Source organism: Arvicanthis niloticus, chromosome 24 (genome assembly GCF_011762505.2).
Source record: "Arvicanthis niloticus isolate mArvNil1 chromosome 24, mArvNil1.pat.X, whole genome shotgun sequence".
Classification (NCBI taxonomy): Eukaryota; Metazoa; Chordata; class Mammalia; order Rodentia; family Muridae; genus Arvicanthis; species Arvicanthis niloticus.
The window spans coordinates 4,272,919-4,288,310 of NC_133432.1; the positions used below are offsets into that span (position 1 = coordinate 4,272,919).

At 51.5% G+C, this 15,392-nt stretch overlaps 1 protein-coding gene across 1 annotated transcript in view; it reads left to right on the top strand.

Moving 5' to 3' along the window:
• The window catches only part of Wscd2 (WSC domain containing 2), a 92,652-nt gene that overhangs the window by 63,392 nt on the left and 13,868 nt on the right, over positions 1-15,392 (top strand). Inside the window, exons 6-8 of the mRNA XM_076922428.1 lie at positions 7,705-7,826; positions 9,405-9,579; positions 14,006-14,170. Of these exons, the coding sequence (XP_076778543.1) occupies positions 7,705-7,826; positions 9,405-9,579; positions 14,006-14,170 (462 nt within the window). The remainder of the gene's footprint in view (positions 1-7,704; positions 7,827-9,404; positions 9,580-14,005; positions 14,171-15,392) is intronic.

The window sequence follows — 15,392 nt, forward strand, 5'->3', positions numbered from 1 at the left end:
TGAGGAGACAGCCTCAAGCATCACAGACACTGACAGGGCATGGCTGCCAACTGTGGATGTAGCCGGGCTGGTGGGAGAGATTTAGGCGTTGTGTCTTGCTAACTGGATAATGAGAGCTGCACCCCACCCTCAGGTTCTCTGGTATTGTACTTCAGTCAAAGGGTTCTCAACTGGACGTGGTGTGTGACACCCACAGATGGTGGGATCTCCTGTGTGAGGTGGACTTTACAAACGTAGGGAGGACTGAGAGGCAGGGACACATCCTCCTGCTTAGTCTGCGTATCTCTGTGGTGCTCCGGGTGGAGCACCGTACTGCCCGAGTAAAGCTTCTTTGTGTTGTGTGATGTCCAGAAGGAGATGGAGCTGTTTCTACTGAAGGATTGTGCACCCTCTAGGTCACTGATTCTCAACCTTCCTAATGCTGTGACCCTTTTAACACAGTCCCTCCTGTTAGAGTGACCCCTCAACCATAAAATCATTTTCATTGCTACGTTATAACTGTAATTTGGCTGCTGTTATGAGTCACAATGGAACTGTCTGATATGCAGGATATCTGATATGTGACACACACACCCGGGAAAGGGTCATTACATCCCCAAGGGGGTCGTGACCCACATGCTGAGAACCACTGCTCTTAAGGCCCCCAGAGATGTTTCCAGTGTGGTGTGCAAGTCATGAAGCCTTCCATTGGAGAACTAAAGAAAAGCCAAGCCTTATTATGAACCTCAAGGCTGCTTCCCCTGAGACTAGAATGGAGGTGGTGTGGGTGAGAAGGCAGACAGCTGACCAGATGTCCAGCCGAGATGCCTGCTGAGCATCTCGTCAGCAGTGTGCTGTGTGGAGATTCTGAAGCAGGGCACTGTGTACTCTCATGTAGATTCGACTCGGGAGGTGCAGCCTGTCTTCCAGGCCACAATCCTGGGGTAACAGTTGGATGCCAGCAGGGTTGATTCAGCCTTGGGGGAGAGCCAAGGAAGAGGATACAAGAAAAGAATCCTGTTCTCAGGAGGGTTGAGACCATCATTCAGCCAGAAGCAACTTCCAGATTCAGCAAATGCCTCCTTGGAAGCAGCTTCCTCCTGTCTCCATTATGAACTTGTGGAAACTGAAGTGCAGAGAGCAGAGGCAGCTTTTTGGAACACCCTGGGAGACACTGCAGAAGAGAGGACATTTTGTGGGGCCTCAAACTATAGATAAACCTTTGCCTGGTAGAGAAGGGAAGGACACCCAGACTTGAGACACTACCAAGGAACCCGGGGAAATCTGAACAAGAGGAACTGGACATAGGAAAGCCTGGATGCAGATCAGATGTAACAGGCACAGCAGCATCCTGATGTCCTGGTGCCTTCTGGGAACTGAAGGTGGCTTGAAACGGGTTTTGATACCCAGCTGGAACATCTCCACTTCTGCAAGGACTCAGCTTCAGCCTGACTTCTTCTTCCCCTGACCCTTGACCCCTGACCCCTGACTCCCTTTCCTGTCTCCTGGCTCTAAGGTTTATGTCATCTCTGCTGCCTTTGCCCAGACTCCAAATCACCCTTGACTCCCATACCTGGGATCTGCATTAGCCATGAACAACTCAGGTGTCGTCTAAGTCGCTGGCTCTTGGCAAACACAGATGACATGAACACCCTTTACAGGAAGGGTGAAGAAGGGAGAAACGAGACCCCATTCACAGCATCCCTTGAGAACTCACAGAGAACACTTCCAATCAGAAGGTCCTATGGGGGCATTTATTTCCTGAGCGCCACCCTGGTGGGCCCGTGAGGAGGTTGTTTGCTCCTGTGGTAATGAAGAAATTCAGAGGTGAGCTAGACTAGTCTCTGTTGGTGCTTTGCCTTCTTGCCTTGACACAGACTCCAAGGCACACAGATTCACGCTTGGTACAAAAGAAGCAAGAAATGGACTATCTTCTTGGTGAGATTACATTTGTCACAGAGTTTGCTAATGTGCCGTTCAGTTTAGCTTTCTTCCCCAAGGGACAGACCAGCTGCTGGTGGAGAACACTGTGATTTTATAGGAGGTCACAAGAGAGTGTGTCTGCCTGAGGATGCTTGCAGGATGTGGGGTGAGAAGGTCCAGAGAGCTGTGCAGGAAGTTTCCTCAGCCTCCTCGGGTGGCTGTCCATGGTGCTGACTGCCCTCGGGTGCAATTCAAATCCCATGACTGCTACTCATTTTCCCTCCTGAAACCCCTTCCTCTCTCCCCTTCTTAGGGCTTCTTCTTCATCCTCCCCCTGGTAGCTACTCTGACCTTTGCCCTCTCTTCTACCTTGATGAGGCGTTACAGAATTCACAACAAAACTGAAGATCTCAATACCCAGCGAATACATCCCAGTCTGGGTAATAAATTCTGCCCATGACTGTTAGCTCTGGAGATTCCCATCTCTGAGAGTTAGAAGAAGGATCCTGTTCCTTTTGTGCTTTTCTGCTCATTGATACTTCCTTCCACGCCTATCTCCAGCTTGTCTGGGAAACTCATGTCTCTTTGGATGGACTTTGTCAGCTGCTTCTCTGCCAGACACTAGCATATGACACCGGTGAATCTCACAGTCCTGGGAGACAGGCTCAATTGTAACAGGTGGACTCAGCTTGGGTTTCCCTGCAAAAATCACGACACAGGCAGGCACGGGTAGTGGTGTAGATTTTTCCACCCTGATTTTTATTCCTTTGCTACACTGGCCAAGCTTCAGGTCCATTCTGAGTCTCTGATCACTGTCTGTAAATTGGGGACAACTCTAAACATCACTGGGGCCACCAAGCAAGTGAAAGCCTAGCCAGCGTTAGCAGGGTGCATGGTGCTTCTGACGGAGTGCCTAAGTTTGCTCTGAGAACTACCCAGTTCAAGCTACTTGGATTTCCAACATTCGCAGGACCTTCTGATGATGTCTAAAAATAGCTACCTTGAACCCGCCCCACCTCTGGTCAGGGAGGCTCTTTGTGTAATCCAGTACGTCTCTGACTGTAGGTAGCTCATTGGCTGAGAACAGCTTTCAGCTAGCAGTATCCCTAGCCAGGATCTTCAGTGCAGCAGAACTTGGCCTAATTACCCAGGGGGTGATGTCCTCCTTCAGACCAAGGAGGACTCCTTCATGTCTGCCTCTGAGCTGATTCCCAGTGATATTTACAGAACAATGTAGTGGCAGGGCTTCCGGCTTTCACAGCTGCCCTTAGCAATGAGTGTCAGTACACCATTGCTCTGCTCAAGTCATTCCATAAAAAAGTTCAAGCTACTGGGTCACGCACGCCCCTGATAGACTGCCAATAAGAGCTGACGCTGTCAAAATGTGGGGCACAGGCTTCGGCAACCGTCCCAGTATCCTGCTGCGGTGCCCAAGAAGAATTCTGGGAAATTAGCGTGACTGACATGGGGTCTCTGGAGCCTCACCTTAGAACTGTGCATAGTTCGTGTGGAGAAACACCTTTGATGTACAAGAAGACCAGAGACAAAGGCTATCTCTGCTCCCTGGGGCTGCGGGACCTGAAGATGGGGGTCCTTCCATGTCTTGGGCTCTCTGCCTGTAAAACGGTGTAACGGTATTGATGACCTCACAGGCTGTGGTGAAGGAAAATGAAGTCTGCCTGACATGATGATTCACACAGCAAGCTGCTGTCAAGGCCACCATTGGAACATGACTGGGAACTGTCACAGTCTGCGGCCACCGAAAGGCTGGGACCCTGACCTTTATAAGACATGCTTCCTTAAGAGTTCTTCTTACACTGTTTGCCCAGAGCTGATGCCGCAGTACCTCTGCTGGGATATGAAGTACCAGAACAAGAAGCAACCAGTAGCCAGTGCTCCATCGAGCCAGCCACTCGTGAAGACTTCCCCTAGGAAAGTCTGGAACTCTCTGCATCATGGTACTTACTACACGGGCTTCAGAGGTGACCGGCCCAAGGAACAGCGTGCTGGAGTATTTATTCCACCCCATGCTTGGCTGAGGTTGACTCCTGAGGAGGTCACCTTCTCAACACTAAGACAGGGTCTGGTCGCCCTCATCCTGTCCTGGGATGGGCTGTATTTTAAAGGGACACTGAGAAGTGTCAGTGACAAGCTACTGACAAGTAGCTGCTGCCTAGTACTGAGCCTCTAGGTGTACATGTGAAGGAAAGGGAGACCCCATTCACAGATGAGGAAGACTGAGGCTCAGTGAAAACTGAAGATGACCATCTAAATCTGTTAAATCAGAGAAGTCAAGCAATTGCACCCGATCCATCTGGCTTAAGGTTGATCTCCTTTGCACCGGGCTCCAGAGATTTTTTTTTTTTTCCAACAACAAGAAAACATCAATCCTAGTGCTGTGGAAATCCAAATATTTTGATGCCATAGGGAGGCCAAGGGAGCCAGGGGTCACCTCACTTTTATTTTCAAATATAAGAGACAATAGGCAGACGGTCACATGACCTATATCAAAGATGGGGGAAAGAGGGCAGTTGGAAGACCCAAGATCTCACCCACCATTGGCGTGTTAAGTGTCCAGCTGACTCAGCTATAAAGGACAGCCACTTAAAGAGAGAAATAGCCTCTGCCAGGCTCCCGAGAGTCGGCTGGACGCTCTCCTTGCTGACTCAGAAGGCTCTGCCGAGGCTATCCACTCTTACCCAGAGGCTCCCGAGCAGGAAGATCCTATATCCTGGTGACTGGCTGCTCCGAGAGCCAACTCCCAGCCTGCAGCTCCCTGCACCTGCTCCCCAGATGCTGTCTCTGGCTCCTTGAGACTCTGCAGACCTCGACTTGTCTGAAATCAGGGCTCCCTGTTCAGCCCTCCTCCCTGGGCTCCATTCATGGGCATCTGCTAAACATCAAAGAAGATTCCTCTCCGAGCACTGGGCTATAAAGTCCTCACGCTCTCCCGGCCCTTTGCAGTCTGGACTCCTGATGTCCAGGCTGGGACTCTCTCCCCTTGTTCTCAGTCTCGGAGCAGCAGGCGAGGAGGTAGACCCGCCACAGCTCACAGCTCCTTCACCTCGCTCCCGATACAAACCTAAGAACATTGGGGCCTCCAGCCCCTCAACTACCAAACAGAGCCAAAGACAGGGATATCTGAGACAGCGTATGCCCTAGCATGATGTAACAACCACCCTGCAAGCCCAAATGTAGTGCCTTTGCTGTGGACCAGCGCTGGTTTTAACAGCTCAGGGACCTAAAACTCACCACCCCCTGCATGGAAGTAATTCTCCATCCTTTTCCAGCCCATAAACTTAAGCAGGCGTGTCTCTGCACGCACAGGGACATGGATCCGCACAAGAACACTCCCAGATCTGCAGAGCTGGAGGCCTGTATCCTCCATAGCTCCCTATACTTTTCTGAGGCCAAACAGTTTGTTTCTGAGAGCAGCTGGGACAGAATGCGGCGTCTCTGCCAAGAGCAGGTTCTTAGTTTATCGTAGATTTTCCTCAGAGGGTTTGCCTTTTGTGGGCTTTGGGGGAAGTGGGGGGGGTTTGCTTTGTTCTATAGCCCAGGCTGGCCTCAAATTCACTATACAGCCAAGGATGACCTTGAACTTCTGATCTTGCTGCCTCCACATCTCGAACACTGGCTTACAGTCTTCCGTCCCCATGCCTGGTTTATTCGGTGCTGGGGATGGAACCAGGTTTAGTGCGTGCTAGGCAAGCTCCCTACCGACCAAGCCACCTCGCTAGACCCCTTGCAGAGAGTTTTTAATAAAGTGGCTCATGCTGGTATCTCTACAGTGCTCATCAGGGTGCTGGCACACAGTAGGGACTGTGCTGGCACACAGTAGGGGCTATGCAAGCACCACCTGCCCCTGCTCCTGTACTCAGGATTTAGATTCTTTATTGTGACTGTGCCTCTGGAAAGTCACGTTCTACTCAAGATCTGAGCAGTATAGGGCTGGGGTGTAGCTCAGGGGTAGAGCGCTTGCCTGCCCTAAGGTCCTGAGCTAAGTTTGGTTCCCAGCAGTGCAAGGAAACAAAGATACGAGACTTTAACTGTGCTTTATGAAACTTGCAACAAATCCCAGGGACCACGTACCGCTTTTCCTAGTTTTAAAAAAAAAAAAAAAAAAAAAAAAAAAAAAAAAAAAAAAAAAAAGGTTTATTCGTTGTGAAGAGAATTAAAGACTTTTTTAGAAGGGAAACAGAGAGGTATGCTCACCACCGTCCTGGACCAGCCAAAGCAATGCATTTGCCATCCCAGGGCTTTTAACTACAGGTTTGCCTCTGGCTCTGCTTCCCCAAAGCCAGCCTCAGACCACGGTTCCAGCTGTGTTCTTCAGGGGTGACTTCTCTTGAGGACCCGGCCGTGGGACCCAGGCTCTCTACTAAACAACTTTATTTCCAGGTTAAGGATCTTAAAAAGAGTCCCCCTTCCAATCCCCTGACAAAAATATCAGTCCTTGCAGCCCATAGGGGTCTGTCTTGGGTCGGTCAGCAGAGATTTCTGAGGTCTAGGAACTGTCCCCTAAAGCCCAGCGCAGGGAAAGACCCTGGAAATGGAAGGACCATATATATACTAGGATGCCGCTGTGAGCTTTGCTTTCTGTGACCCTGCAGCACTGGTCCTTTTAATGAGAATGTGGAAACCTCTGTTCGCTATATTTTCATGAATGAGGCACAGGGGTGCTAAGAGAAAGGGGACATGATGACCCACAGAGAGCCCATCTCAGTCACCTGTTGGCACAGATGCTGGCGCAGAAGAGACTTTCTTGAGATACCAAGCTCATTCCCTGGGAACAGGCTTGTTCTTTTCCTCTCTGTTTTGGCATGCTGTGTGACCTCAAGTGAATTCTGCCTTCTCTGGTCCTCAACTTTCTAGAGCTTCTTTCCAGAAGAGGGGATTTATTAGAGTGCCTTTAGTGACCGACTAGCTGTGGTCCACGTAGTCCAACAATGGCTGTATCCTGACAGAAGAGCTGTCATTGATGATACAGTCATTGTTCAATCCATGAGGCTGGGTACCAACAATCCCAGTCCGGCTCTGGAGTCCCAAGGAATTCCTGGAGAGCTGCTGGTCTTCAGTCTACACTGAGACTCCAAAGAAGTAGATTCTGATCACAGTGAGAGAGTGTCTCAGCAGCAGGATGGATGAGCTTGCCAGTGAGAGTGAGGGCAAGCAGGCAAAGAGCAGAACTTTCCTTTTCCATGTTCTTCTATGAGGGCTGATACGAGGTGTGACCCAGTGTCTTAGTCAGGGTTTCCATTCCTGCATAAGACCTCATGACCAAGAAGCAAGTTGGGGAGGAAAGGGTTAATTCAGCTTACACTTTGCACACTGCTGTTCATCACCAAAGGAAATCAGGACAGGAACTCACACAGGGCAGGAACCTGGAGGCAGGAGCTGATGCAGAGGCCATGGAGGGGTGCTGCTGACTGGCTTGCTCAGCTTGCTTTCTTATAGAATCCAGGACCACCAGCCCAGGGATGGCTCCACCCACAATGGACCCGCCCATCCTTGATCACTATAATTGAGAAAATGCCTTACAGCTGGATCTCATGGAGGCATTTCCTCAACTAAGGCTCCTTTCTCTGTGATGACTCAAGCTTGTGTCAAGTTGACATACAAAACCAGACAGTACACCCAGATTTAGGGTGGATCTTCCCACCTCAAGTTGATCCAATCAGAAAAACCCCTTGCAAGCTCACCCAGCTACTTGAATTTTAATCGGTTCCAGATGTAGTCAAGTTGATGCTCAAGGTTAGCCGTAGCTGGTTCTGACAGGTCGGTCCCCCTCTGGTTCTTCAGATGGAAGTGCGGTGTTCAGGGGCTGCTTCCGCCGACCCAACAACCTCTCCCTGGCCTTGCCTGTGACAGCTGCCATGCCAAACATGTCCGTGGACAAGTGCGTGGACCTCTGCACAGAGAAGGTAAGCTGGGGCTGTTTCCAGCACAGGGGCACAGGGGCAGGGTGGCTGAGGCCACTAAGGAGCAGAGGTAGCTCACTCGGAACACATAGAGCCACAGGTCGTGACCTGTGATGAGGTCATAGTATGTCATGGGGCATAGACCTATGACATATAGTGTGTTGGTTCGTGGATTCAAGGCAGTGGAACCGCAGAGGAAGAGTTTCCTGCTTGTGTCTAACGGTGAGGGAGTATGAGGCTGAGGATAGCTGAAGAGGAATAATAAACTCTCCTGGTTAAGTGACATCATCAGTGGTAGCCCAGGATAGCCCAGTGGGACCCCGCTATGTGCCACTTTTCTCTCTGAAGCTCCTATAGAATATCTTAGAAAGAAGCTAGACCTGCGGGCTTAGAGCTCACTGGGTGCAATGTAGAAATTTTTCTCTCGTCTTCCTGGACCCGGGGGTGGGGGTGGGGGGCTGTGGGGGAGGCGGGGGCTGTGGGGGAGGGGGATCCGGGCCATGTCTGGTTTAAAAGCCAACGGGATAGAAATAACCTGGCTACCCAGAGGGGAAAGGAAACATCCCGAGAAGGCTCTGGTATGCCTATGGCACATCTGTATCCTTTTGGTTTCAAAGGCACATCTTGGGTCAGCAAGATGGCTCAGAGGGAAGGATGGCTTGCCACCAGGCCTGAAGACCCGAGTTTGATTCCCAAAACCCACATGGTAGAGAAAGAGAAAACTGGTTTCTGCAAGTTGTCCTCTGGCCTCTACGTGTGTACTGTGGTGTGCACATGGATGCCTAGTCAGTTGACAATTTACAGCACAGATTTCGACAGAGCTTCCCAGGATGTGCGCTGTGTGGCACTGTCACGGAAAAGACAGAGTCAAGATGGACAGGGGCATGACCCTCTTGGCTCTCTCACAAGCTCTGGGGGCCGGAGGGGGGCATAAGCACAGTCTGACACTCTCTACCATGCCCCTCAACGAATCCCTTTTGCTGGAGAAGATGGCACTGACAGCAGGCTCACTCTCAGCAGGGGAAAGGGACCAGGGAGAACTTACCAACACTAGCCACCTAGCATCGCTGGGGTTGGGCTCCAGTGTGTCCTGTGGCTGCCTGGATCCTAGAACACTCAAGGGACTTACTGAGCCAACAGGGCTCTGTACATCCTCTGCCTCCCTTACATCAGCTCTAGGTGACTTCTAACCCCCAATTTGGTACTAATGCTGTGTGAAGTGTTGCTATGGTGATCACTGAGGGAAAGCAAAGGGTCCGGATGTTCAATGCCCACATAGTACTCTTCTGCAATGTTTTTGACCTCACTGTGGAGACAGCAGACAGGGAGGGTGGGCACACTCTGTGGGTCTCCTTTTGCTGCCTGGGAATGTGCAGGCACCTGCTTCTTCGCTGCCCTTCCTGGTTACGAATACCAAGTCTCTCCTGAGGTCGTATTTCAGGTAAAGGATCAGATAAGCAACGCAGAACCGGGATAGAATAAAGCCGCCAGGGCGGGACAGGGTAGTCACCGATGTCCGGGAAGGAAGATGTTTGGGCTGCGCTTGGACTTCGGTGACTCTTGCTCTGCTCTCCCGCCCAGGAGTTCCCCCTGGCAGCCCTTGCTGGCACCGCCTGCCACTGCGGCTTTCCCACCACACGGTTCCCTCTTCACGACCGGGAAGATGAGCAACTGTGCGCCCAGAAGTGCAGCGCGGAGGAGTTCGAGAGCTGTGGCACCCCCAGCTATTTCATCGTGTACCAGACACAGGTCCAAGGTAAGGTGGGACTGCTCGCTCGACTGACCCTCCTTCCCAGATGTGCCCAGGCCAGTCGGTCCCTAAGCCAGCAGTGAGAAGGGAGTTGCTGAGAGGGCAGAGGGCTGGGCTGTGGGCTCCTGGGTGTGAGACAGAAGCGAGGAGCCTGAAGGTAGGCTCTAAGGAGCCCAGTGGAGCAGCCTCTGTCCCTCAGTCCCTCACCGCTGCCCTGCTGAGGTGGCTCTTTGCTGATAGCAGAAGCAGAGATGTTGGGTGGGGAGACAGCCCAGGGTCTCCTCTCCTCCAGCACAGACCCAGTGTGTGATCCCGGACAACCCAGACGCCCTGTTCAGGCCTCAGTTAATCCATGTGGGAAGCTGTGGATGGTTGGCCTCCGAGGTCCTTTCTGGTTGCAGTTACGTTGATGTGCCTAGAGTTTCTTCTCCTCTTTCTCTCTCTTCTTTCTCTCTCTCTCTCTCTCTCTCTCTCTCTCTCTCTCTCTCTCTCTCTCCCTCCCTCCCTCCCTCCCTGTCTCCCTCCCTCCCTCCCTGTCTCCCTCCCTGTCTCCCTGACTGTCTCCCTTTCCTTCTCTTCCTCTTCCCCCTCCTCCTCCTCTTCCTCTTTCTTCTTTCTCCCCTCCCCGACTCTCTGTCTCCCTTTCCATCAGCAACAACAGCAGCAGCAGCTACTGCTTCTTCTTCTTCTTCTTCTTCTTCTTCTTCTTCTTCTTCTTCTTCTTCTCTCTCTCTCTCTCTCTCTCTCTCTCTCTCTCTCTCTCTCCCTCTCTCGCTCTCTTTCTCTCTCTGTCTGTCTCTCCCCTCCCCAACTGTCTCCCTTTCCATCAGCTTCTTCTTCCTCTCTCTCTTTCTCCCCCCCCTCCTTCCCAACTGTCTTTCTTTTCATCAGCTTCTTTCCCCCCCCCACCCCCTCCCTGACTCTCTCTCTTTCCATCTCTGCCCCTTTGCCAGGGGAACCCACACTGACTGTTTTTCCTCTACTGCCCGAGGGGATGCCAGGGATGACGGCAGTGGCTGGGTTGGTGATGATGGGGAGAGAAGGGATCGTGGGGTGATGGTTGCAATTGCGTTCATTAGTTCCGGTCAACCAGATGCAAGCCTAGCTATATCTGGGAGAAGAGGAGCTCAGCTGAGGGAGATGTCCCCATCAGATTGCACATGGGCGTGGGTGTGGGGTGCTCTCTTTATTAACAACTGAGGGAAGAGGCTCTAACCCACTGTGGGTAGTGCTACCCCTGGGCAGATGATCTTGGGTTGTATAGGAAAACAAGCTGAGCAAACCAGGAGATAGTTTCCTCCACGGTTCTGGCCTCTGTTCCTGCTTGAGTGCCTGCCTTTACGTCCCTTGCTCATTGAGTGGAATTGGGACTTGTGAGCCAAAGAGACAATAGTGATGATGGTGATGATGGTGATGTGGTGATGATGGTGATGGTGGTGATGATGGTGATGCTGGTGATAAACATGGGCAGGGGGACACTGCACGGATGGGTCAACAGCAAAAGTGCATGCGAGGCAGCCTGCACTCTCACACCCGAGAGGGAAAGCAGCAGACACCTGTTTGCGATTTGCCTATGCATGTGTGTGCCTGGTGGTCCCTAGCTGGCAGTCCCACCAGATCTGAGGTTATGTACAGAGTCCTGGTGAGCAAACACTGCTCATTTATAGTCCAGTGAGGAGGGAGGAATGTGCACTGCTGTCTCAGTCGGGGTTTGTATTCCTGCACAGACATCATGACCAAGAAGCAAGTCGGGGAGGAAAGGGTTAATTCAGCTCACACTTCCACATTGCTGTTCATCACCAAAGGAAGTCAGGACAGGAACTCACACAGGGCAGGAAGCAGGAGCTGATGCAGAGGCCATGGAGGGATGTTACTTACTGGCTTGCTTCCCCTGGCTTGCTCAGCTTTCTTATAGAACCCAGGACCACCAGCCCAGGGATGGCTCCACCCACCGCGGGCGGGGTCATTTCCCATCAATCACTAATTGAGAAAATGCCTTACCCCTGGATCTCATGGAGGCATTTCCTCAAGGGAGGCTCCTTTCTCTATGATAACTCCAGCCGTGTCAAGGTGACACACAAAACCAGCCAGGACAGCTAGTTTTCTGGGATTCATCCAGCTTCTGGGCAGAGCTGCGTGGCCGGCCCCAGCCTGGAGGAGAGTCGTGCACAGATCGATTTTGCTGTGGTCACAAGGGGCTTTGCTGAGACCCCGCTGGAAGCTGATGATCTCTTGAGAGCCTCTCTGTGCTCATTCTCAGCACCCTGTCCCCAGCCTGTTTCAGCCGCCTACACCCTGAGAAGAGTTGTATGCTGTAGACTCAGCAGACTGCCCAGACCTTGCCCACAGAGGCAGTCCTTTGTTAAGCATCTACCACACAATAAGCCCTGACTCTGCTGGTAGAAACTGAACCATTAACAAGCTGTTTGCCTGATGGTCTTTACCAGGCCTAACCCATCTAGCCCTCCAGAGGCACGATCCCATGCATGCTGTGGTGACCAGTTTACAAAGGGGTGACTGAACACAGAGAGGGTGATCAGTATGGCCGGAGCCACACAGCAAAATAGGGCAGAGTTGGGTTCCAGAACCTTACTTCTCACCAAAGCTTCTCAGCAGGATTTCGGACACTCCACTCTGAGTGACCTGTTCACTTCTGTTCCCTGCAGAGAGGAGACTGCAGTGTTACGGCAGTCAGGGTGTTGGAGAGGCAGTTGAGACTGTTGGTTCCACAGATTAGAAAACTCGACCTCTAGCTCCTGCCCTGGTTTATTGGGCTTCAGAACCAAATAGACTGTTAAGGTGCAGAGAACCAGGAGTTAGCCTGAGATGTTACAAGGTAAACAAAAATTATTTTTACTGCTACGCCAAACTTACAGTCTCCTCCAGGGTAGGAGAAGGAGGCAGCCCAGACCAAAAGCACAGGAACCTCTTCATAATAAGCAATTACAAGAGTGGAATTTTGCAGTTATTTTTATAATCACAAGAAAGGTACATGTTACAGGTTTGTGGTCAGATGGTGTCTTAGGGTTTTACTGCTGTGAACAGACGCCATGACCAAGGCAACTCTTATAAGAACAACATTTAATTGGGGCTGGCTTACAGGTTCAGAGGTTCAGTCCATTATCATAAAGGCAGGAACATGGCAGCATCCAGGCAGGCATGGTGCAGGAGGAGCTGAGAGTTCTACATCTTCATCTGAAGGCTGCTAGGAGAAGACTGGCTTCCAGGCAGCTAGAATGAGGGTCTTAAAGCCCATGCTCACAATGACACACCTACTCTAACAAGGCCACACCCACTCCAATAGGACCACACCTCCTCCAACAGGGCCACACCTCCCAACAGTGCCACTCCCTGGGCAGAGCATATACAAACCATCACAGACAGTTACAGAACACACTGTGAAATATTTTATGGTCAAACAATTCTCAGAACATATCATGAAACAATGGAAACTATTTATGATGTGCAAATTGTAAAATTACTGAGGATGAACAAGTAAAAAATAAAAAACCAAGTTGACCCTTAGTTGAGGATGTGACTGGGGAGGAGAAAAATACCATAAAGAACAACACAGAAATAAATCACAGTCTAGCATTGTCTAACTACAAAAAGGGGGGAGGGAAATCGAGTCAGCTGACCCTTAACATTGACAAAATAAAATTTAATACTGAGGACAACAGCCATTATCATAGAGCTGACCTGTGGCTTTCCAGGAAGGTCTAAGTGGAGAATTCTTTGTGGGGGAGGGGGAGATGACGCAGTGGGTTCTGTGCCCCACCCCCACAGCCAAGCTTTTGCTACCAAAAACAAACCGTCAAGCCTCAGAGAAGCAAAATGTTGCACAGGTGAGACACCCAGGGCTTCAATTTGACCCTTTCACTCTTTTACTGAGGCACAATCTCTCCACACCTCCCCCCGGGCCCCCCTATATCCTGCCATGCTGAAAGATGTGCAGTCCTCAACGTCTTTAATTACGATGCAACATTGTAATTCTCTCAGGTCCTCAGTGAGAGTCATTAATTACATTGTCACATTCTCTTGGGAATTTTTTTTTTTTAAGTCTCCTTTCCAGAGAGGGAGAAGCACCGTTTTAAGTGTGGTAGACCATGACCACTTGACAGCCCTTGCCCCTCTGGCACCAAAAGGAAGCAGAGAGCCTTCTGGCTCAGGTAGGGACTGCAGTGGGTGGGGCTGGGTCTCCAGTAGGCGGGCTCTCAGTCCCATCCAATTGAACACTGCAGCCACCAACTGTGAGAGACTTGCTGTGCTGGAGAGCACCTGAGACTGGACAGGAAGCTTGTCCTCCTACTGGACTAATGCTGGTCCCTACTGTGCGCCCGGCACACCATAGTGCCTCTCTTCCCGCTATGACCTTATCTCCAGGGCACACCGTGCTGACACCTATCTGTACACCCCACCCCCACCCCCGCAGACAACCGCTGTATGGACAGAAGGTTCCTCCCAGCCAAGTCTAAGAAGCTCATCGCTCTAGCCAGCTTCCCGGGCGCCGGCAACACATGGGCTCGTCACCTCATTGAGCTGGCCACCGGCTTCTACACCGGCAGCTACTACTTTGATGGCTCTCTGTACAACAAAGGTGAGGGGCGAAGGTGATGGAAATGTGCACCACTCGGCACGCCTGGCCTCATCGGTCAAGCCTGCCATGTGCAGGTCCTCGTCCCTTTTATGTCTGACACACACGCACACCATGGGTCTCCTGTCTTGGTACATCCCCTGAGCTTGCAGACTAACAGACATCTACCAAGCACCTAATGTGTGCTGGGCACCTCACCCCAGAGATTGATTGACCAACAGCTCTATGCTATCAATCAAGATATAATAGCTGTTTCCTTTGGGGCATTTATCGGGTGCCAACTGTTTACCCGACATCTCGCCTAGAGTATTTGTTCTGTGTCCTGCATTTTTTTCAATGCTCTTCACAGACATTCACCAGGCACTGTTATGTTGGGAATACGCTTCCCTCGGGTGGTTTTCAAGATGCATTTATGGAGCACCGACTGTGTGCCAGGTATCTAAGGGACCTAAGGGACATTCAGTGTCCCCCAGATACCATGTTGAGCTAGCGGTGACAGATGTTGCTCTCCTGCCCGCTTCCAGCCCTAAAAAGTGGGGACAAATGAAGAGAAATAACTGGCCCCAAAGTCACAGGTTTTCAAGTGTCTGATTAGCGAGTGTGCCCAGCTGTTTCCTAGTTCACCCTCACACCTTTTTACGCTTGGCCTTCTTACCAGGGAGCTAGAGATCAGGCTGGCCCTGGACATGAAGCGCTTTCCTTGGTATGGGTTTTAAATCTATGTGTGGACTACCTTTGTGACTGTGGCTGGGGCTGGGGGAGGAACGCTTCCCGACTGTGTGATCTTGGGGACACTACATTACTTCTCTGGTCCTGTGATCATGTGCCTCGTGAGGCTGATATACCAGGATGGGTTAATGCAGGGGACAAGTTCAGCACGTGGGAAATGGGTCCTATTGTTATGGCTCAGCTAAGGGGAAGCTGGTCAGCAATGGCAGGCACTTGGGACAGAAAGCAGGTGGGAGGCAGAGACTGAAGGAGTGGTGAGAGGGGAAGAAAATGGGGTGGGAGGTTGGAGCCTACAGGGGTGTAGGAGCCAGGAAGGGGTGTAGAAGCTGGGCAGGGGTGTAGGACCAGGGTAGGGGTATTGGAGCAGGGCAGGAGTGTAGGAGCTGGGTAGGGGTGTGGGAGCAGGGCAGGGGTGTGGGAGCTGGGTAGGGGTGTGGGAGCAGGGCAGGGGTGTGGGAGCTGGGTAGGGGTGTGGGAGCAGGGCAGGGGTGTAGGA